The 23849-nt window shown below is 48.1% G+C and overlaps 1 protein-coding gene across 4 annotated transcripts in view; it reads left to right on the top strand.

Annotated features, from left to right (window-relative positions):
* Positions 1-14967, top strand: part of Atp7b (ATPase copper transporting beta) — a 77174-nt gene extending 62207 nt beyond the window's left edge. For 2 of the 4 annotated variants that reach the window (XM_052162177.1, XM_052162178.1), the window contains 9 exons: positions 1725-1919; positions 3713-3895; positions 4965-5100; positions 7459-7602; positions 9258-9400; positions 9953-10156; positions 10236-10353; positions 12263-12365; positions 13014-14967. In XM_052162177.1, the coding sequence (XP_052018137.1) occupies positions 1725-1919; positions 3713-3895; positions 4965-5100; positions 7459-7602; positions 9258-9400; positions 9953-10156; positions 10236-10353; positions 12263-12365; positions 13014-13287 (1500 nt within the window). In that variant the 3' untranslated portion in view covers positions 13288-14967. Of the gene's footprint in view, positions 1-1724; positions 1920-3712; positions 3896-4964; positions 5150-7458; positions 7603-9257; positions 9401-9952; positions 10157-10235; positions 10354-12262; positions 12366-13013 lie in introns of those variants that run through there. The other 2 variants (XM_052162179.1, XR_007974114.1) reach the window with 2 other exon arrangements.
* Positions 14968-23849: the final 8882 nt, after the last annotated feature.

Below are 23849 nucleotides of genomic sequence, written 5' to 3'. Positions count from 1 at the left end.
ACACTTGGAGGCCAGATCAGGACCCCACAATTAAGTCATGCCGGGATTGAACAGCTAATGGGTGGCTATCAGTGTCACCGACTACTTCCCAGTGAGGAGAGCGCCTTTCATCTTACCTCATCTTACCTCATTTGTCTTTTGTAGGGAGGGCTCATGTTACTTTCCAGAAGACTTAGCAGAGCTCCTAAAGTGCCAAATGTCATTTTAATGAGATGACTGTAAAAACAAAACAAGACAAAAAAAAAAAAAAACCCCAAAACACCGTCTTTATCTCTTAAAATCACATATTTGTTAAATAGCATGCCCTTTTACTCGAATACAGTGGTTTGAAAGAAAATGAAATGACTTTTACAATACGCCTTTTTCTAGAGCTGTGCCTTTTAAAATGAAAGGATAAAGGATGTAAAGAAGTTGAGGTTTGTGTTGTCCACTCAGGAAACACACTCTGGTGATGAGTGAGTGTAGTGTGGTGTGGCGTGGCGTGGCGTGGCATGGCATGGCATGGTTGGCATGATGTGGTATAGTATGGCTTGGCATGGCGTGGCGTGGTGTGGTGTGGCGTGGTGTTGGTGTGATGTGGTATGGTGTGCTGTGGCGTGGCATGGTGTGGCGTGGTGTGTTGTGGTGTGGTGTGGTGTGGTGTGGTGTGGCATGATGTGGTATGGTATGGCATGGTGTGGCGTGGTGTTGGTGTGATGTGGTATGGTGTGCTGTGGCGTGGCATGGTGTGGCGTGGTGTGGTGTGGTGTGGTGTGGCGTGGCGTGGCTTGGTGTACCACTCCACTGCATAAGGAGAACACAGTAAGGTGAATGAACACCCCAAACGCCGAGTAGTAATTTCCCTGTGTGCCACTGCACTGGAAAGCAGACCTCCATTTTATTTGTTCCAGTAATGAAAACTACTCACTCAGAGGAATAACAAAGGGGCCCCGAGTTCTGTCATGAGAAGCGACCCCAGAGTTGCCCTCTGCAGTTCTCTGTGGCTAGTACATGAGGCAGAGGATTTGATAGCCCGGATACATCCACAGCACCTTTCCTTACGCTGCCCTTTAAGTCCCGGCGTGTCCCGGATCCCTTTCCACATCAGTATACACACGTAGGCTGTGTGTACAGCATCCTCCTGACCACCCCTCAGACTCCCTTATGCCTACAGCTTCACCGACCACTTCCCTTTTGGTCGCTCCCAGGTTTTGCTGTTACGAAAAGAAACCAGCGACAGACACGCGCACACCCTCTGAACATAGGTCCTGTGAAGAGCTATTTAGGCCTTTGTGATAACGGGGCCAAAAGTAATGACAGTTACCGTGCTGCACCAGTGCTGTTCTGTGTGGCTGCACGTGCTTGTGTGCATATTGCCTCATTTTTAAGCACAAGGCACTTTTCGAGATATTTTTATCACCATTGTACACCCGGGGAAACTGAGGCAGTGAGGAATGATGTCAGCAAGACAGCTGGGGTATGACCTATGTGGTCTAAGTCCTGAGTTTGTGCCCCATCAGGGTCTGACCTGACTCTTCCTGTTCCACCTTGCCTCTTGGAGGGAAGTGTGGGAAGAGGCTAGGGGGGCAGGAAGTGGCCAGTGAGGTGATGCGTTTGATGACACAGAAGACGAAAGGGACACAGTCCACGTTCCCTAAACTCTGTTCACTGTGTTCTCAGTCCCCACTGCCACACCGATGTGAGATTTCCCCCCTGATCTCGCCATGTGATGTTTCTTTCTGCAGAACCCTAGCAAGCATGTCTCGCAGACAGAGGTGATCATCCGCTTTGCCTTCCAGACGTCCATCACCGTGCTGTGCATCGCCTGCCCCTGCTCCCTGGGGCTGGCCACACCCACAGCAGTTATGGTGGGCACTGGAGTGGCTGCCCAGAATGGGGTCCTAATCAAAGGAGGGAAGCCTCTGGAGATGGCGCACAAGGTGGGCCCCCGTCAGGTCCTCATAAAACAGTCTCTCTTCACTGTTTCTTAAGAAAGAAGCCCGAGAGTAAGTGCGGATGACTGAGGCAGGAAGTCAGGACTGCCTGTGCATATCAGCAAAAGCAGCAGCAGCTAAAGGGTATGAAATTCACTGCTTCATGGCTAGTCATTAACTCCATCTCATGGGGTAGACGTAATTCATTCCCGTTTTATAGATGTAGGGACTATAGCAGAAGCAGGTTAGGTAACATCTTTTCAGGGTTTCTATTCCTGCACAAACATCACGACCAAGAAGCAAATTGGGGAGGAAAGGGTTTATTCAGCTTACACTTCCACATTGCTGTTCATCATCAAAGGAAGTCAGGACAGGAACTCACACAGGGCAGGAACTTGGAGGCAGAAGCTGATGCAGAGGCCATGGAGGGGTGCTGCTTACTGGCTTGCTTCCCCTGGCATGCCAGCCTGCTTTCTTATAGAACCCAGGACCCCAGGGTTCTTATAGAACCCAGGTGAAGCCCAGGGATGGCACCACCCACAATGGTCTGGGCCCTCCCCCCCCTTGATCACTAATTGAGAAAATGCCTTACAACTGGATCTCATGGAGGCATTTCATCACGAGAAGCTTTTTCTGTGATACTCCAGCTTGTGTTCAGCTGACACGCAAAGCCAGGCAGTACAGGTAACCCTTCCAGAAGCCGGCAGCTATTAACCAAGTTGACAGCTCCCATGTTTGGGAGTAGCAGTGTCTCGTGACTCCGGGGTGGAAGAGTGACAGTGCTATTAAGACGTACGTTTAGGTCAGTGTGGCAATGCACACCCATGAGCCCAACTCTCGGGAGGCTGAGGCAGAAGGAACGTGAGTTCAGGTTCTGCCTGAGCTGCCCAGTGAGACCACATCTATACACCAGTCAGTACTGTATTCATTTCTTCACCATTAGGTGAGTCCTGCACCAGGTTCTGGCACTGGTCACGGCCCCTAGCTCCCAAGGGACCTACAGCTTGGTGGGAAGGACAGGTATCCCCAGTACTGAGTATTTGGAATCTAGCTCCATAAGGACCCCACACTGGGGCCTGGGCAGGAGTTCTTCCGCAGTGCTGGTGGTCTGGGAATTTGAGCAAGAGCTGGCCAGATGAGGTGGTAGTGGAGGTGTCACTGCAGTGAAATGGTAGGTGGGTGAAGAGGACCTGTGGGGACCATGCATCTGTGTTAGTCATTAATTCCATGAAGCCCACAGCACTTTTCTTCCCTGGTGTGACCCTGGCATTCAGCCTGAAAGCCCCTGGAGACCTCTCGGTGAATAAACCAATGAGCAACTAGAGGAAAAATGAGACAGAGAACGTGCTGATGGAGGGGCCCGTTCTAAGAGCTTAGGAAGGCCACACATGGGTAGGGTGCTCCTTTGAGCCACTCAGTTACAAGCTGTGAGTGTCAGACCCGGTGCACAGGAAGGGTGGAGCGAGGGAGGCAGGGATCTTTGCAGGGAGAGCATCAGCTAAGGGTGTAGAGGCAGAGGTCAGCACTGAACGTTGGATGCCAAGCAGCGTACCTGCTGCTTATGGACCCTGGTCTGGACAGAGAAACCTGCTGCCCTCTGCTTGGTCAAAGATAAGGAACAGTGAAGTCGCAGACTGGCGGATGGGTGATGGTTTCTTGGTAGTAGCACTTGTTGCTCGCATAGAATCAGGCTGAGGGTTAGGAAGTTAACAGCAGTTCCCTGGGCTGTCTGCCTCCCGACACAGGAACTGCGAGAGCCGCTTCCATGCTGAGACCTGACATGAAGTCTGTTCTTGCAGATAAAGACCGTTATGTTTGACAAAACGGGCACCATCACCCATGGGGTCCCCAGAGTCATGCGGTTCCTGCTGCTCGTGGACACGGCGACACTACCCCTCAGGAAGGTTCTGGCGGTGGTGGGCACTGCAGAGGCCAGCAGCGAGCACCCGTTAGGCGTGGCCGTGACTAAATACTGCAAAGAGGTATGGCGACCCCGGCCTCGCCGTCACACGGGCCTCTCCCTCCTCAGCCTCAGCTTCCTACCTTTCCATACTTGCTTATTGACCGCAGACTTGCTGTAGGCGGGGCTTGCAGTGGTGCTATTACAGTTATTAGTCAGGCAAGTGGATAACACCAGGCTCAGGGCACAATGAGTAAGTGAGTACCCATCTCCCTCTGCCTTCTGAGAACCCAAGTCTGAGGCAGGGGGAGATGAGTACGTGGACAACTTCTTTATATGGCTGGGCTGAGGGGGCGCAGCATGCAGTGGGAAGGGCTAGCCCAGATGAGCTGAAGAGCCCCAATATAGGGGGGTGGGGGGTTGGAGAATCACTGTACCCCTCTGGTTCTAGAACATGGGGGCAGTGGAGTGGGTGGGGAATTATACTGAGAGTGTCTGAATGGCCTGAGCAAAAATGTATCATTGTTTTACCTCAGAAAACATCGGCAAGGGGATGTTGGGGAAATTTCATCCTGTGCTTTAGCCCCCACGGGGGTGGGTACACAGCTGTCCCCCACGGGGGTCGGTACACTGCTGTCCCCCACGGGGGTGGGTACACTGCTGTCCCCCACGGGGGTGGGTACACTGCTGTCCCCCACAGGGGTCGGTACACTGCTGTTTGACATCTGCTCATGTGGGTCAGGAGGAAGACACGCTTGCTTGGCTGTTCTAATGTCTCCCACCACTCCCGATCCCTTCCCTGGGTATCACACATGGCGAATGATCTGTCTGGCAGAAAGTAGCCTTGCTGTTCACCACTTAACCTAGCCCACCATTCAAATTTGAGTGAGTGTCCTACTCACTCTCAACGTGTGGAAATATCTGAGTGGTCTGTGGTGAACCGACTCTCCTCTTGGGTCTGCAGCCTGCCCGGTCATGAGGTATCCACCTGGGGAGGACTTAGCTGCTCAGCCTGGTTCAGGTTGACACCCAGCACTGAATCTGGTGACAGAGGGCTCTTGGTGCATTTCTTCTGTTTGCCCTAACTTCCTCCTTCCTCCTTTCCTGGCTCCTCCCACTGCCCTCACCCTTTCTTTCCCCTGCTTCCACAGGAGCTTGGAACGGAGACGCTGGGATACAGCACGGACTTCCAAGCAGTGCCAGGCTGCGGAATTAGCTGCAAAGTTAGCAACGTGGACAGCATCCTGGCTCACAGTGACCCGACCGCTCACCCTCCCACAGGGGAAGGTACACTTTTGTCCCTCCTGGATCTCTTGGTGGCTGGACCTTGTCTTGGGTGAGAGCAGGGGCAAGCCAGACCATAGGAAACCCACCTGTGGGATTTCCCTGCAGTGGAGACGGGAGGCTCATTGCCAGGCGCCGCAGGAACACCTGCTGTTTCTCTTTGCGTGTTTTGATACGTCAAGCCTCTTTATGCATTTTGTTTGGCTTTTTGTTTTTGTGATGGGTTTTGCTGTGTTAGTTTCCAACTCAGGACTCAAGGGACCCTCCCACCTCAGCCTTCCAGCTAGCTGAGACCACAGGTGTGTACCATTGCCTCTGGCTTGATGTCTCAAGACTCTGATGCTTATGGAAGGCCCAAGTGGCATAAGGCTTAGATCTGTCATTACGCCTTCCCTAGAGTGTTACCTTTCTTATTCCAAATTGATTTTTCCTTCCCACGGCCACAGAGTCACAGGTGGCACCTGCTTTTCTCTTTTCTTCTTCCTGTTTCTTTCCCATCTGGGCGCTCTCCAGTAGGATGCACAGTATTCTCAGAGCAAGGGAAGCAGGAAACGGCCTGCTGACACCCCGAAAGGACCTGCCCAGTGGCAGGTGCCACTTTCGGGCTCCTTGCTCTTGAAACCCTGGGATTCTCCTGCCCTGACTCCCGAGTGCTGGGACTGCAGGCACGCAGCTTCTATCTGCACCCCACCTTGTCTGCCTGCCTAATTTCCTTCTTCCATTCTTATATATATATGGTGTACACATAAGCGTGTACACGCATGTGTGGTCAGTGGACATGCTCATGCGTGTGCATACAGAGGCCAGGGAAGGACACTAGGTACCCTGTTCCATCAGCCTCCTCTTTGGAGGGTCTCTTGCTGAACCCAGTGCTCACTAATTTGGGCCAGGCCAGCAGGCCAGCAAGCTCCAGGGATCCTCCTGTCCCTTTTCTCTCCCCTAGTACAGGGGTTCCGGCCTTCATGTGAGTGTGGAGCATAGAACCCAGGATGTCAGGCTTGCCTAGCAAGCACTCATGACCACAGAGCCATCTCCCTAACCTGCCTTTTTTAAACCTGAGGACATTTTCCAGCCACTACGTTAAACTGGTACTGCGTAGAATGCCCTGGATGCTAAATCTTAATTTAGGAGATGCTATTAGATGTCATGTGCTGCCTTTTAATAGTTTAGAGCCCTAAGGTGACATTCCTATTAGACTATTCTAAAGTTGGATAGTGTCTCATCAGGGTCACATGCTATTAGAACATGGCAGATAAAAGTCCACCTGCGTTTTTAGAGCATTCCGTAGAGGCTGGGTGTGCTGCATGCCTGCAGTCCCAACACTTGGGAAATGTTGGTCCGGAGTACCTGGCATATAAGGCTAACCTGGACTACATTGTTATGGAAGATTCCAGTCAGCAAGAATCTGCACATGCTTGTCTTTCAAAGGCCAGGAGTAGGGGTCCCAAGTTTCTATTAGGCTATCATGACATAGAACAGAGATTTGATTTTGTTGGATGCGTATATATGATATGTGCATGTGTGTAACTCTGTGTATCTCCTCATCTCATCAATATAAGACTGTCTCAAAAAATTGTGTGCATATGTATCATAGGAGCAGATTTACCTGATGTGTTGATTCACTCTGGGTCATGTAAACCTCCCTGAAAATAATCTAATCAACACATTCTTTGGTCTGACCTAAAAGGCCAGCCTCTGACCCCTATCAAAAAAGAATCAGGGGCTGGAGAGATGGCTCAGCGGTTGAGAGAACTTGCTTCTCGGGCAGAGGACCCAGGTTCTATTCCCAGTACTCACAGGCTTGCTCACAAACTCTGTAACTCCAGGGGATCTCACAGCTTCTGGCCTCCTTGTCAGGCATGCACATGGTGCACGTACATATAAGCAGGCAACACTCACGTGCATACATTAATTCTTTAAAAAGTCAGCACTTAGACTGGAGAGATGGCTCAGCGGTTAAGAGCACTGACTGCTCTTCCAGAGGTCATGAGTTCAATCACCAGAAACCACATGGTGGCTCATAACCATCTGTAATTAACTCAGATGCCCTCTTCTGGTGTGTCTGAAGACAGCAACAATGTGCTCACATATAATAAATAAATAAATCTTTTTTAAAAAAGTCAGCACGTATCTGTAATGGCATCTAAGGACATTACATGGTGTTTCATATGTTGACAGCATTTCACAGGTGTAGAATGCAGGAAACACTCCAATTCATGGTGTTCTCCATACCGAGTATCTGACTGGTCCTTTAAGAAGAGTGTCACAAAAGGTTATAGTTTTCAGAGCAGTCAGATGCCTCAGGGTTTTAGCTCATGGTGAAGCTGGACTCTCTGGGAGTAACCATTCTCTTCCAAACAGGTGCAGGTCCCCAGACCTTCTCTGTGCTGATTGGAAACCGGGAATGGATGCGGCGCAATGGTTTAACCATCTCCAGTGACATCAGTGACGCCATGACAGATCACGAGATGAAAGGACAGACGGCCATCCTGGTGGCCATAGATGGTAATCCTTGTGTGAGATTAGCACACAATTGACGATCCCTGGCCCATAAGTAGGCTTACCCTGCCACCTCCCCTCCCCCTCCTCTCTGTTCTCTTTCATTTCTTTTCCTTCTTGTCCTCCTTCTCTCCTCTCCTCTTCCTCTTGGTTGTCATTATTTTTCTTCTTATTTTGAAAACTGCATCACTCTTTCTGCTAATTTGAGGAATTCTTCCAGGTTGTCTTGCTATCTTTTCCCCTTGCTCCCTTCTCTTGAGGTCCTTCCTTATTTTTAAATTTCCTTTATTTCTGAGATTACAATATAATGTAATATATATTTATGTAATAGATAAATATACAATATATAATATATATAATACAATATATAATAATATACAATTATATAATCTTCCCTCCAAACTCTCCAATATATCTCTCTGTCAAATTTATAATCTCTGATTTTTATTGTTATTACACATGCATGTATGTATGTGTGCATGTATGTATGTATGTATTTCTAAATACATAAGTATAGCCAGTTCAGTCTGTAAATGTCACTTGTCTGCTTGCTGTCAGGGCTGACCACTGATACTAGGTAGGCAATTGATGTCTCCTCCCTGGCGAAGACCGTTCACCCCACGTTTTTGGATTCCCTTAAGAGTTGAGGCCTTTCCTTCTTCACTGTCTCCACCTTGATCCTGTGACAGCTCTGCCCCTAGAAGCCTCAACTGCTCGCTGTTGTATTGGCTTCTGTCTAAGGTGGCAGCCCACACCATCCTTCTCACGCATCACCACAGACAAAACAGGAAGCCACGGCCCCAGAGGCCTCACTGCGGAAGGCTTAGGGTAAGGAGGCCCCTGCGGTTTCCCACTGTCCGACTCGGACCATATGGTTTCTCGGGACTCTGTGTGTCTCAGTGCTCGGAGTATGCCGGGCAGTCTGCCTCAGAGATCGAACCCTTTGCTACAATCACGTTAGCATTTGTTGTCAGAAGTAAAGCTGGACTTGAAGAAAAAGTAGTTGACAACGCTGTGCTCTGCATACGCTCTTCCTTCCTGCCCAGTTCCCTGCCCCTAATCCTCACAAACTGTGGTGTACAACTCCTGATCGCACAATCAGGGTAAGCAGAGGATCCCTGCTCTGCCGTATTCTTCTTACCCTGTCACCTGAACTCACAACTCTACTCCTCCTATGTCTCAATTCAGGAAACAGGTATATCAGACAAAACATACTTTCTGTTGGAAATGACAAAAAGGAAGCACAGCTTTTCTAGGTTAGATGTCTGTCCCTATCAGCAGCATTTGTATATTCCTTGTATTTTTTTTTTAATAGCAAACATATTCTGGTTTCTTACCATGCAAAAGATACTTGGCAAAATAATTTATGTTCCCAGTGGAAACTATAGAAAAACTCACCGGGCTTTGGAGCGTATGAGGTTTTCCCTGCTCCTCCCTGTTCAGGAGGTTCCCTGTGCACATTTTCTTGTCCTTTCCAAGACTGAAAAACAAAAACAAATCAACAGAACCCAGACATGATATCACTACTCTGGAGGGTCATTTCCTCTGGATGACGACGACAACAATGACATCGGTGGATGACGGACGATGACAGTGTCCGCCATCTTGCCTGTGCGGAGCTGCCTGGCCTGCTGGCACTGACTGCAGGTGCTTTGTTTCAGGTGTGCTTTGCGGGATGATCGCCATCGCAGATGCAGTTAAACCGGAGGCCGCCCTGGCTATCTACACCCTGAAAAGCATGGGCGTGGACGTGGCCCTGATCACAGGGGACAACCGGAAGACGGCCAGAGCCATTGCCACTCAGGTATGGCGGCGGCGGCCAGGCATCCTTTGTCCTTGGAAATTTGCAGACAAGCTCACAGGTGGAAAAAAAGAAAATCCAAACCTCTGATGTAAAAATAAAGCATGCTTCTAATTCCAGCACTCTGAGGCGGAGGCAGGTGGACCTCTGGGTTCCAGGCCAGCCTGGTCTATATAGCAAATTCCAGGCAGCCACAGCTACACCAAGACCTTGCCTCAAAATAAACAGACAACAGTAACAACAAAAGCATCATCATTTAAGCACTGTATTACGGGAGTGCTTTCTTGGTTCAACTTGCTTACGGACTGGACCTAGAGGGATAGCTTGACCTTGACCCACTCAGTTCTGAGCTTGGGGCAGGCGGAGGACATTGTCACTGGGTGGCTGCCTGTTCCCATGGCTCTAGTGTGAATCCCTGAGCATTGTACTCCCACCCTTGCACACCCCACCAAACCAGCCAAACACGTACAACTCCGCGGAAACCCAACTGCTACCGTGGGCCTCTACTTTAATTAAACTCACACCCACATTAGGCATCAATCTCTTTCCCTTCAGGTTGGCATCAACAAAGTCTTTGCGGAGGTACTGCCTTCTCACAAGGTGGCCAAGGTCCAGGAACTTCAGAACGAAGGGAAGAAGGTCGCCATGGTAGGAGATGGGGTGAACGACTCCCCGGCCTTGGCCCAGGCTGATGTGGGCATCGCTATCGGGACCGGCACGGACGTTGCCATCGAAGCAGCAGACGTGGTCCTGATCAGAGTGAGCGCGGCTGTGTGCAGGTCTCAGGAGGGACTGGGGTTGGCAGGAGTCCGTACTCAAGTGTGCTCCTTTCCTGCAGAATGACTTATTGGACGTGGTGGCCAGCATTCACCTCTCCAAGAGGACTGTCCGGAGGATCCGGGTCAATCTGGTGCTGGCGTTGATTTATAACATGGTTGGGATTCCTATTGCTGCAGGTAGGTAGGGGCAGCTCTCACCTGTTAAGTCACCTTTGGTCTCTGCTGTGTCCCCGGTGAACTAGTGACTCACCCACCTTTGGGCTGGTTGGCCAGACACTGTGGAATGTCCTGGGAGGGCCCCACAGCCTCACTCGCTCTGGTCCTCTGTAGACAGCTGACCAGGAGCCTTGGCCATTTATTTAAGGTGGCCCTACCCACTAAGAGTGTCCCTCTTCTCAGAAGCCATATTAAGACATAAGGTCTGAAGAATAGGCATCATGGGGCATTTTGAGGTACTTGCTATGTCAGACACAGTGGCTATTGTCTCAGAGACTGTATTCAAAACAAACCCTGCCCAGACTCTAGTTTGATTCCCACAGATGACCTGGAGAAAAAAGGTATTCACCTTGAGCTGCCCTTCCTCTCCTCCCACCTAAATAAATAAATAAATAAAATTATGGAAGAAGACATTCCAAACATTTCTGCAAGGCTATGTAGACTGAAAGGACCCGAAGGGGTTTTTATATCATCATCATTATCATCATCATTATATTATTATTATTATTATTTGGTTTTTCAAGACAGGGTTTCTCTGTATAGCCCTGGATGTCCTGGAACTTACTGCGTAGACCAGGCTGGCCTCAAACTCAGAAATCTGCCTGCCTCTGCCTCTCAAGTGCTGGGATTAAAGGCATGTGCCATCACCACCCGGCTATTTTATTATTATTATTAAATTTTATTTGTGTATATGTATGCATGTGCATGCATATGCACACATGGGCCTGGCGGTCACAGGACTTCCTGCCAGAATCAGTTCCCCATGCCATCATATGGATCCTAAGGAAAGGCTCCGCCCATTAGGCTTGCCAGTAAATTCCTTCACCAAGTCATCTTAGTAGCCCCTGACCTAAAGTCACAGCTTTCCTGTCTCAGTGCCTCTGTTATGTCCAAGTGGTTAGTGGTGACTTCCATCACAGATTTATCCAGTCTGCCTCAGCCTCCTGAGTCTAGAAGTCAAATGTAGTGACAATTCCAGAACTCTGATTTCTTTAAAACACACAGAAATATGCTAAGCATATGATTTCATCTTAATCCCAGGTGTGGGCTCTGGGCCTGCTTCAGACTGTCCACAGCAGCTGGCTGTGATTTACCTCGTGCTCTGGCAGGGGCATGATTTTTCCAGCTGCAGACAGTAGCTGCGATTGCCTGACATTTAGAATCCTGGGAACTTTTAAGAGGACTTATAGATGCTAGAGCCTAGAGAGGCCGGGGGTTGGGGGGTGTTGGCTGGTTGTGGTTTGTTAAGTAGTTGTGGGCTAAGAAGATATTATTCTCACAGCGAACATCAGATTTGCCCCAAGGAACTTGACGTCCCTAATCAGCAGGGAGCAGTCTAATGATAATGTTGCCTTCTTTCTGTCCCCTGAATTTATTCAGGGATCTCCTTCCTTTCCTCCGCCCCTCCCCCCATCATTTTTTCTCTCTTATCTAGTGTTGGGGGCGGGTTAGAAAGGGTGGAAGAAAGGGGTGGAGAAGAGTATAAGAAAGAAGAACCCACAAAGAAGTGAAAGACAGCCACAGTCAGATCCTTGTCTTTTCTGACCCCAGAACAGCTCAGGCGCTTCCGTCTCTCCTGGTTGTCTGGGACCTGGCTTCCTGCCCTCCCTGGAGACCAGGTTGTTAACCTTTGTAGAGAAGGACAGTGACCCTATCCACAGTCTTTATCCTCCACGGTTCCCAGCCCCTGCATTGGCTGGTGCTACCGTGCATAGTTCTGAGCATGAGTAAGCAGGACAGCCGTCTTCCCTTTGCTCACCTGATGCCAGCTTGGTCTCGCCTTGAAAGCTGGCGGGTGTAGTGCCTCCTACGTTCCCCGAGGGCGCTCGGCGTTCCCCGGCTGTCAGTCAGGCTGCACCTCTCTCGGCAGGTGTCTTCATGCCCATTGGCATCGTGCTGCAGCCGTGGATGGGCTCAGCCGCCATGGCCGCCTCCTCCGTGTCTGTGGTGCTCTCGTCTCTTCAGCTCAAGTGGTAAGTCCTGGGCCCGGAGCACCTGCCGGAGGAGTCTCTGCAGGCTCCACCGGATGCGGATGCGGCCACAGCAGCGTGTTTCCTGCCCCTCGTCCTGCATTATTCATCTGGGCGCAACACGAAGGGCCTACGTGGGGCTCCGTGGGGTTGCGTGAGTGAGTTTTCAGCACCCTGGACACGTGACCGCCCGCTTACCAGCTGTAGGAGGCTGGCCCTTTTTCAGAGCTATTTGTATGAACACATGTAAGTATATGACCCCTGTGCATCTCCAGTTTTTCTCCTTAGCAAAGATGTCCACGGACTAGGGACAGAGCTCACTAGTGGGACGCTTGTCGAGGGTGTGAACGATCCTGGGTTTAGTCCCTGACACTGCCAAGACAGAAAAACACTGATTTACTTACTCCTCATGCATTCACTTAAAAGTGAACAGTCGCCTACCATGTGGGGAGTATTTACATAGAAAGTTTCTGGACTGTGTGAACTTGAACCACGGGAATTCGGTATCTTTTTGTTGTTGTTGTTGTTTTTGTTCCTCCTTAAAATCCCATGAAATTTTGCTACTTGTGTTACTGAAAAATAGAGATTTCACCAGAGAAGAGGGGCCCCATGCCCAGAGTGATTGAGTGTTCTCGGGGTCTTGCCTTTCAGCTATCGGAAGCCGGACCTGGAGAGATATGAGGCACAGGCCCATGGCCGCATGAAGCCTCTGAGCGCCTCCCAGGTCAGCGTGCACATCGGCATGGATGATCGGCGGCGGGACTCTCCCAGGGCCACAGCGTGGGACCAGGTCAGCTACGTGAGCCAAGTGTCTCTGTCCTCCCTGACATCGGACAGATTATCTCGGCACGGTGGTACAGCAGAGGACGGTGGTGACAAATGGTCCCTGCTCCTGAGTGACAGGGATGAAGAACAGTGCATCTGAGTGTTCCCGACAGCAGCCCCGGGCAGGGCAGGCCGTTGTGCCCCTTCTCGGCGAGCCCGCTCCCTGTGGTCGAGCCTGTGCCTGCACCTGCTCCCTGTGGTCGAGTCTGCGCCCGCTCCCTGTGGTCGAGCCTGCGCCCGCTCCCTGTGGTCGAGCCAGCCGGTGCAGCCTCAGCAAGCCGCAGTGGGATGGGCGAAGCTTATCGCCAGGCCCGAGCATCCTGCCAGCCTTGCCGGCAGTGTGCGTGCGGTAACTTACCTGGTGTATCTGCAGAGGTGGGCGGGGTTGCTCGGTCAGGAAGCTGCTAGGTCGGGCAGAGTGTACTGCTCTGTTCTCTGCCTGGTGTAGTTGGCATCCTTGGTACTGGCACCGCCTGCCCTCTATCTTCTGAGGGTAGAATTTGTCTTGGGTATGACGCTCTAGCTCCTGCATATATGCCCGCCTAAAGGGGGCGCCCTGGTTGCAGCCCAACCCAGGAGCTACCTGGCACCCCCTCTTTACTCTGAGGAGAGAATGCCATCCTGCTCAGAGCCACATTCCCAGACTCAAAACATGCGGCTCCCAACAAGCTGGAGAGAGACCTCAGAGCCTGACCAGAGGTCATTTTCCTATGGAGTCCAGGTCTTTGCCTGTCGGGGCACCCCGTATGGCCCTGCCGGAACCTGTGGTGTGTAAAGCACTGTCCCTTGGGAGGTGTCTACATAAGGGGACCCCCTGTCACTTAGTGGGGTCCAGTGAAGTTTGTCCCAGATGCCTAGTGTGTGCCAGGAGGGAGTTGACCCACCATAAGAGAGTGAAGCTCTCAACAGAGAACTGTCTGCTGCTGTGGGGACATCTAAACGAGAGACGTCCACAACCCCCCCCACCCCCCCCAGTGAAATGCTTTTGTCATCTATGACTCTGAAACCGGGGTGGCATCGGAGGGCAGGGATGGGGCCAGCTTAACTGGGTGAGCAACTGCGCCACCCGGAGCAGACTGGCAAAAATGGCTTATTCTCATTTGTGACATTAAAAGAAAACCAACAAAAAAAACTTTATAGGATGTCGCTTCTCGGCCGTGGCAGTGTTAGTCCTTTTTGTGGGTTTCTCACCTCTTCCCTCCCCCCCCTTCAGTAACACGGCAGCTGTCGTCTACCTTTGAAAATGAGGAAACAGGGTCCGAGAGCCTTCATGTCTTCCCAGAACTCACAGCGGGTGTGCAGTTCAGAGGGCTCCGAAGGTCTTTCTGTAATTCCGCTGCTGCCTTACATATCAGTTTGCTCGGTGAGAGTAAACTGGACAAGGGCCCTTGTCTCTGGACGAGCAAACGTGCCAGGAGATATCAGTTGCATCAACTTAGAGTGCAGTTGGTGATGAGGTTTCTACCCCGCACTCGGGATGGCAGGTTTCGGTTTTGCAGGTTAGTTAGTAGTGTTTACTGAGCTTCATCTTCTAAAACCCCGAGTACAGGGATTCCTTGCGCTCTCAGTATTTTCAACCTCCCCACGCCCTCTCCAGCAACTTCCTCCCACTGAGGTCACCTACCCTATCTATAGCTCTGTTTTGGAATAAGGTAATCATTTTCTAAAGAATTTAATTGTATTGATTTTTAAAACTTCTGAGCATCATGTTCACATGTAGACATGAAAATATTTATATAATTGTACGAATAAATAAATAATAAATTAATAACTTTTTAGATATTCAGAGTCAGTTTTTTTTTTTTTTAATGGCCAGAGAACAGTTGCCTCTTCAAAACTTTCCATGAAGCACGAAGATGAGTTGCATCTTTTCATCCAGGAGTTGCCTGTGGCTTGCTTGTTCTGTCTCCATGGCCAGCTCATGCTACCGGATTGCTGGGGACTTCTTTGGAGGGTCAGAGAGTGATAGGATTCTAGCAGTGGAGACATGAGGTGGTGGGAACCCTCTTGCCTTGCCCTGGTCTGAAGCCCTCTGCTGAGTCTACAGTAGGCAGCTGCCAGCATCGCATTAGGACCGCTGAGAAGCCCTTGTTGAAGTCACTGCTCCAAGAGGTTGACTCACAAGCTCTGACTTTGTCCGGAAACTCACTGCTTGGTCTCTAGCACACCCTAGAGGGCTTTATAGTCAGGGCGGGAAGGTTCTGTGAACCACTGTGGAAGGAGTGTTGTTGCCCACTGTGGGGAGGATTTAGCAAGCATCCCTGAAAGGTTTCCTCAGACAGCAAGCTAAATCTGAGCACCTTCCGAGTCCCGGTAAACTGAAGAATCAAGGTGGGATCATCTTTACAATAAATGACTGATAATTCTAATTTTTAGTGGCATCTGGAAATTGGCATGTTAAAGCATATCTAAACTATTGAGCTAATTTAATAAAGAGTTTGGATTAATAAAGGTTTCTTTCACTATGAAATATTACTTGAGGCCGGGCAGTGGTGGCGCACGCCTTTGATCCCAACACTTGTGAGGCAGAGGCAGGCGGATTTCTGAGTTCAAGACCAGCCTGGTCTACAGAGTGAGTTCCAAGACAGCTAAAGCTATACAGAGAAATGCTGTCACGAAAAACCAATAAATAAATAAATAATAAAAAATAAAAATAAAAAAAGAAATATTACTTGATTAAAGGATTTGGGGAAATTAGGCGCTTTAAAAACCCATGAAGGGGGTATAGTAGTAGGCTTAATCCTCTGTACAAATAAGATAGGATTCCCTAAGACAAATTCTGTAGTGTACATAAAAGTTCCTGAATTATAAAAGGTTTATTTGCATACACTCATGATTCCACCTTTCCTTGAACACATTAACAGAGGAATACAGTGAGTGGCCTACTGGTCTTTGTGTGTGTGTGTGTGTGTGTGTGTGTGTGTGTGTGTGTGTAAACTGGTTTGGGACTGGTGGAGAAGGAACCGCTCTGCTTAATTTTCACACTGGGCTTGGGCAAGGCTAGAAGCACCATTGTTTGGGGTCACTACATGGAAAGAGATGTGTACTGTCTGCCCTTGTTCTTCATGTAAAGACAAAGACAACAGCTGAGATTACAGAATAGAATGTAAGAAGGTTACATAATACTGAGAAATCCAAGAATTCCTTTTTTTCTATTCAAAAAGATGAGCAAAAATGTAAAAGCATCCATTCAAACACTAAAATGAAATAAGGTCAAAAGGGAAATTTAACATTTTTTCTCTGAGGTAGAAATGGCTATTATATTATCTCAGCATAAGTAAAATGGACCACGGGGGTATAACTTGGTAGAGGCCTTGACTAATGTGCAAGATCCCTGGTTTGAGCCCAGTGCCTATAAAACCCTTTGACTATTTGTCTTAGTTAGGGTTTTACTGCTGTAAACAGATACTGTGGCCAAGGCAACTCTTATAAGGACAACACTTAGTTGGGGCTGGCTTACAGCATTATCATCAAGGCAGGAGCATGGCAGCATCCAGGAAGGCATGGTGCAGGAGGAGCTGAGAGTTCTACATCTTCATCTGAAGGCTGCTAGCAGAATACTGGTTTCCACGCAGCTAGGAGAAGGATCTTCAAGCCCTCACCCACAATGATACACCCACCCCAACAAGGTCATACATAATAGTGCCACTCCCTGGGCTGAGCAGATATAAACCATCACATCCCACTCCCTGGCCCCCACAGGCTCATTCATGCACACGAGTCTCTGGGGGCCATATCTAGCATAATAAAGCGCATTTAGTTCAATTTCCAAAGTCCCCATAGTTTATAGCAGTATCAACAATATTAAAAGTCCAAAGTTAAAAGTCTCTTCTGGAGCTAGGGGAAGGGCTGAAGGAGCTGAAGGGGATTGCAACCCCATAGAAAAAGCATCATGACAAGGACATGGACAATATCAACTAACCAGACTTCCCAGAACTCCCAGAGACTAAACCACCAACCAAAGAGTACACATGGAGGGACCCAAGGCTCCAGTGGCATATGTAGCAGAGAATGGCCTTTTCTGACATCAATGAAAGGGGAGGACCTTGGTCCTGTGCAGGCTTGATGCCAGCAAAGGGGGATGCTAGAAGGGTGAGGCAGGAGTGGGTGAGTGCGTAGAGGAGCACCCTCACAGAGGCAAAGGGGAGGGAGGAAAGAGGAGATGGGATAGGGCGGTTGTGGAGGGGTAGCCTGGAAAAATTTGAAATGTAAATGAATAAAATGATTAATTAAAAAATTTCTCTTCTGACATTCATCCAATTACTTAACTGTAACCTGGAAAGCAAGACAGGAAACCAGCTGGGCAAATTCCAAATTCTGCATCTCCATGTCTGATGTCAAAGCATTCAAAGTAGTTTTCAGATAGTCAACTCCTTTTTAATGTTTGTTGACTACAACAAACTTCTTTCTCCTGGGCTGGTGGTTCTACTCCCTGTTAGCAGCTTTCCTCAGCAGATAGCCTACGGCTCTGGTATCTTGAACATCATGGAGTCTCCAAGGCAACTTCACCTTACAGCTTCTTGTCTCAGTGTCTGGGATCCACACATGATCTTCTGCACTCCTCCAAAGGGCTGGTGTCACTTCTCCAGCTCTGCTCTCTGTAGCACTCTAAGCTCAGGTCGATCCACTCCACTGCTGCTGCTGCTCTTGGTGATCATCCCATGGTAGTGACATCTCCAATACACTGGAGTCTTCTGCTGCAACCAGGCTTCACCAATAGCCTCTCACAGGTTCTTTTCATGGTGCCAAGCCTTAGCTCCTTTGCGTGACCCCGTCAGTCTTGGGCTGTCTACTGCAACTAAAGCTGCACCTTCACCAATAACCTTCCATGGCCTCTCACAGGGCCAAGCCTCAACTGCTCTGCATAAGCTCTTCATGCCTTCAGAACCAGTACCACCTGGGCGACTTTCACACATTACCAAGTCCAGCTGCAGCATAAGGTTCAACCTTGGCTATCTCTAGAACACAGCTTCTTTGTGCTCTCAGAAAACACTTCCTAGAAGATTTCACTTTAGTGGTTTCTACTTAATCACTGCTAATTTCTCCCCCCTCCCTTGTGCCAACCCATAGGTTTATTTGTTTCTCATTACAGATGGTTGTGAGTCACCATCTGAGTTGCTGGGGCTTGAACTCAGGACCTCCGGAAGAGCTGTCAGTTCTCTTAAATGCTGAGCCATCTCACCAGCCAATCACTGCTAATTATTTTTAGCTCCAGCTAACCAGCATCAATTGTCCCAAGAGTCCCTTCTATTCTTGACTCTAAAGCCAGAGCCAAATGGACTAAACTGCTGAGTTCTGTGGCTTGCTGGGACTGGAACATGCCTGCCCTGGCCCCTTGTTCAACTTTATCAATGCTGGGATTAAAGGTGTGTACACACCTAGACTTAAGGTTTTCTTTATCTAGAACTTGCTCTGTCCAAGTCTGGCCTTGAATTCAGAGATCTGTCTGGCTTTATCTCCAGTGATTAAAGGTGTATACCACCATGCCTAGATCTAAATTTAGGGTACGCTCTTGCCCCAAAGTCCTATTTCTTAATCTGCTATCTCCTAGAACTTAGGATTCAGCTCCATTTTACTTCCTGGCGCCCCTTTAATATTTAAACCATATATTTTATATGATTCCTTTCTAAGCTTGCCATGCTTGTTCAAAAAACTCTTCATGAGATTTAACCAGTGAACAAAGTCTCTGCTGGGTGTTTCTAAGATGTCCTTTATCAATGCAATTAATCTGAGTCTCTTCACCACAGCCTCAGGCAGACTCTTTAGACAAGTGCAAAAATTAGCCACATTCTTCACCAAAATAAAAAGTCTCAAGGTCACATATTGAAATTCTCCACTGAAATTTCTTGGGCCAGATCTGGACAATTCAAATCACTCTCAGTAACAAAATTCCTACTAGGATAGCCCATTAAAGCCCCACTTAAAGCATTCCACTGCTTTCCACATCCAAAGTCCCCAAATCCACAATCTTCCAAGCAAAACCTTGGTAAGGCCTATCATAGCCTAGTGGGTCCCTGGAACCAACTTCTGTCTTAGGATTTTATTGCTGTGAACAGATACCATGACCAAAGCAAGTCTTATAAAGGACACCATTTAAATGGGGCATATACAAACCATAACACTGTTACAGCAAAAAGTGTAGGTGTAGAATAGTGAAAGTTGGTTCAGAGAGCTGCTCCATAAACCAGCCTGACTTCATAAGGAAAGCTCAGGAGTAGAACTGTGTAGAGGAATATCCATTGTCTTTGTGCGTGGATGCATCCGGATATAGATGTGGTAGAGTCTCCATACTTCCTGTGCTCCAGTCTTGACCAGCTGCAACCACTGAACACAGAGGCGATGCAGTGACCCCAGGAAGGACTGGCTGTGGCATGCTACAGTCCCCATCACTCACAAGGCTCATAAAAGCTATCTGCATGCATTCAATTTTTATTGCCAGGGAACCCAGTGACAGACAGCATTGTTGAATTAGCTGCCCGGGAGACAGCTGGGGGCACCACACTGTCACTGTGGCCTCAGAGCTCACAAGCCACTTTGCTCCAGGTGGAACACTCTCTCCTCCTAAGGCAAAGCTGAGCCCTCCAGTTCAGTAGAGAGATGTCTACTGTCCATTGGCAACCTGGTGCATTTTACCTTGAGAGCCACCAGATGTCTCTCTGACCAAACAATACCCCAGTCCACAGCCAGAACCCAAGTTCTCTTCATTATTATTTGGCCCTTGGGTTTTTGGGGGGAGAATTCTCTGACAGCAAAAATAAGTCCATCATATGGCCCAGCTATACATTCAGACCTATCATAGCAATATCCCAGTCCCTGGTACCAACTTCTGTCTTAGTTAGGGTTTTATTGCCGTGAACAGATATCATGACCAAGTCATGTCTTATAAAGGACAACATTTAAATGGGGCTGGCTTCATCTGAAGGCTGCTAGCAGAATACTGGCTTCCAGGCAGCTAGGATGAGGATCTTAAAGATCAAAGGAGTCCACATTCTAGTCCACATCCACAGATACTTGTTTAGGCATGTTCATTGCTGCTTTATTCACAGTATCTGGAAGTGGCAACAGTCTAAATGTCCCTCAACTGCCCAATAGAGACACACAGACACACAGACACACAGACACACACACACACACACACACACACACACACACACTGTGGAATACTATTCATCTGTAAAGAAAAATGAAATAAATCTTAAAAATTAATGGGTGAAGCTAGAAAATAGGCTACCAAGTGAATTAACCCTGACTCAGAAAAACAGAGGTCCCAAGTTCTTTTCACTGGAGGCTCTTTGCTGCAAATCTTTAGCTGTAAGTTTACATCTTAGAGTTACTTCAGAAACCATGGAAATCAACAAAACAGAGACCTTTGCCAGGGTAGGGTGTGATGGAGCATTAAAGAAGGCAATGGCAGGTGATCTGGTTGATAAAACGGAAAAGTGAGGAGGGTTCTGGCTAAGGAAAGTTGTGGGAGATTAATAAGAGATTGGAAGGTAAAATAACAATAACTATGTCTGGAAGATCTATAAGGAATCGCACTACTAACCATTCATCTGAAAAAGAACAATGCATGTCATTCAGTATGTAAATATACACAGATAATTTTAATTAGCTTTCCTTTTCAGGGCTGACAAAGTTCCCTCCAAGAGCCAAAGACCACAGAAAACCCCAACACCAGGCACAAGAAACCCCCTCTTGAGTTGTTGGTCTGGGTTGTTCCAAAAGACTCCTGGAAAGAGAAATAAGCTATTGCCTCACCATTACTTTTGTAAGTCCCTATGGCTGGTGGCGAGCTGTCAGAATCAGTCCTCTTACCCATTAATGATGCCTATGAACTATAGCAGAAACCAGCATGGTATAACCTTAAGGATGCTGTAGTTTCAAGCTTACTTTGTATGGTGGTAACCATCTCATCATTTATTGGACTCAAGACATGCTCAATATTACGCTTTATAAGGGAAGCTTAGCAAATTACCCAGAGTTAGTCAAAGTTCTTGGAGGAGAACCTGCAACCACCACTTTGTTAAGCCAGCACAATCTCTAATATTATTTTAATATTAATATCTTAATATTTACCCTTAAGCCCACAGATATGTGAATTCCCTGAGCTCTCATTAGGGAATATCTTTGCAACAAACAGAGACCTTTACAGAAAACCCAAGCCAATAAAAAAGAGTTGTGGCTCCCAGTCCCAATGGATATATTTACAAAACTGCTCCTGTACTTAAGACTCTGAGATCATCGCAGAAGATGGGGTGGGAAGATTGTAAGAGCCAGAGGACAAGGGAGTTTTCTGTGAGATGGGGTCACGCAATAATCTCAAGCTATATTCATAAAGTTCTGCCAATATGACTGCCCAACCCTGAGCTAAATAAAGACAACAATATGACATTAAAAAGTTGGCAAAGAGAAGCCTGTAAGGCCTCAATACTACCCAAAGAACTACAGGCAACTCAGGAGTGTGGAGAGCAGGCGTCTTCTTTGGAGATGACATCAATTGGTTATCTGTGGTGGTTTAATTCATGGTGCTCTCAGGTATGAAGTGGTAGTCCCAGATTACCAGTAGCTGCCTGAATAGGAATTTTTCTTTGGGAAATCCAGCCTAGCATGGATTTTAAATAGAGTTTGTTCCCACTAAAAATTATATTAAATGGCCTCCTCCAGATGCTGTAACTAGGGGCTCCTGGACACCAAGGAGAGCAAAGCCCAGGTGTCCTCTGTTTGGCTCATTACTGATCCATGCTGTGGTTAGAATGGCCAGGACCTTCCTGTGACAGCCAAAACACCATTTTTTTTTTAAAAAAATAGCTCTTTTGCTTGCAGTAAACATGTTGATCTTGTTCTAGTGTGGGGCTGTCTTATTTTCACCGATTTTTCTCATCAAGGTTCACCTTTTCTCTAGATGAGGTCATCCTTTGGCAATTCTGGAGGCATCAGCCAAGATTTTAACTTGTCTTTGTACCCCATCTACAGTCAGAACTGTCTGTTTTTATTTTTTCATCTCAATTATAAAAACCTTTTTGGCACTTCTAGAAGCTGAAAAGTGTTTATGCCCTGTGAAACTCTCGAGTCTTTGGAGCTATTTTTCCCCCCTGGATCCCAGCGAAGATTGGGTAACAAAAACCAAATGTAGAGCCCAGTTGTTCTCATGGTTACAGTGTCCAAAGGAATGAGGGTTTTAAAAAGCTTCCCATTAAGCATTCAAGAACGGTCCCATGGGCGTATTAGGGTCCCATTTGGGTTGGGTGGATGGAAAAACCTCAAAGTCAGTTTTCTATTCCCTGTAGGCAGCTATGGCCAAGAAAATCCCCAAACATTTCACTGTTCGGCTGTGAACAGTCAAAGCAGTCACTGGCAGTCATTCCAAGTGCCTTTGTGGATTTGTAGAATAGACTTGATGGGAGAGATGAAGGCCTGGGGTCTCTTAGAGATTTTTTGAAGTCTATCCACATTATAGATTATAATCATGCCATAGAGAATCACTTGTAGCCTGACGGTGGTGGCGCATGCCGGTAATCCCAGCACTCTAGGAGGTAGAGGCAGGCGAATTTCTGAGTTTGAGGCCAGTCTGGTCTACAGAGTGAGTTCCAGGACAGCTATAAAGAGAAACCCTGTCTCGAAAAAACCAAATCCAAAAAGACAAAAAAAAAAAAAAAAAAACCAAACACCCCCCCCCAAAAGAAAATCATGCATAAGCTAGGGACAAACATTCTTGTTGGTCTATATTAGGGGCTGGAAAGGAGAGCAGGAGGCAGAATTGACTGAACTTGGGTTCTCAAGACTGTAAGCCATGGGGAACAGTATAGATGAGGGAGGAGGATGTGAGAAGGGGCAAGGGGGGCTGCTTCCCCATCCTTACTATGAGGGTAGAGTGATAGCATGGGGTAGTGGACAAAAAAGTGAGTGGAGAAGTTGTCTTTGGGATGATGGCTCAGATTGTATTAGGGTTAACCACTGATCAATGCAGGGGAAATGGTTTGTGTATCAGGGCTTCCTGTAACCAAATGACAAGCAGGTCTAGAGATGTGGGACTTAAGGATCATTGGGTCTAGCCTATTCCATAAGGTGGCCAATTTATGGAGGATCCTCTCAGCGACACTGACTCTGTAGTCACCATCAAATCCCAAAGAGAAACTTTTTTAGCATACATTGGAGAGGAGTCAGAGGGCTGAGCTTCCCCACATCCCTCTGCCCCTGGACCCGTGTCTGAGCTGGAACTAAACTGCACAGTGAACAGAACAACAAAGGAACCGAGGAGGTGCCAAGAGAGTATTCCAGTGTGATGAGTCTGCAGGAATGAGAATGTCATCAAGGGGGTGGGAACCAAGGAGACAGGAAATAGAAGAGACGGGGGAGGGGAAATGTGGTGGAACCAGGAAGTAGAGAGTAGTTACCATATGGCTAATAGAACCATTAAAAAAAAAAGAAAAAGAAAGAAAGAAGGTTGGATTCTCTCTCCTAGCAGATGGCCAGGGCAGAACTCCTCCAGAGGGAAGAAGAAAGAGTGCTCGGGTTGGCTTCTGGTTGCCATTAACCAAAGTGAGCTCTGAGAGATGGCTGGCTCTCTAGTTGTCAAGGAGGTTCAGGGGAAAGTGGAGAAGCACAGAGCAACACCCGAGAGAGAAATGGTAAGTTGTACTGTCCAATCAGCCATTCAGTTAT

Source organism: Apodemus sylvaticus, chromosome 18, assembly GCF_947179515.1.
Source record: "Apodemus sylvaticus chromosome 18, mApoSyl1.1, whole genome shotgun sequence".
Taxonomy (NCBI): Eukaryota; Metazoa; Chordata; class Mammalia; order Rodentia; family Muridae; genus Apodemus; species Apodemus sylvaticus.
This window is presented reverse-complemented; position numbering and strand designations above follow the sequence as displayed.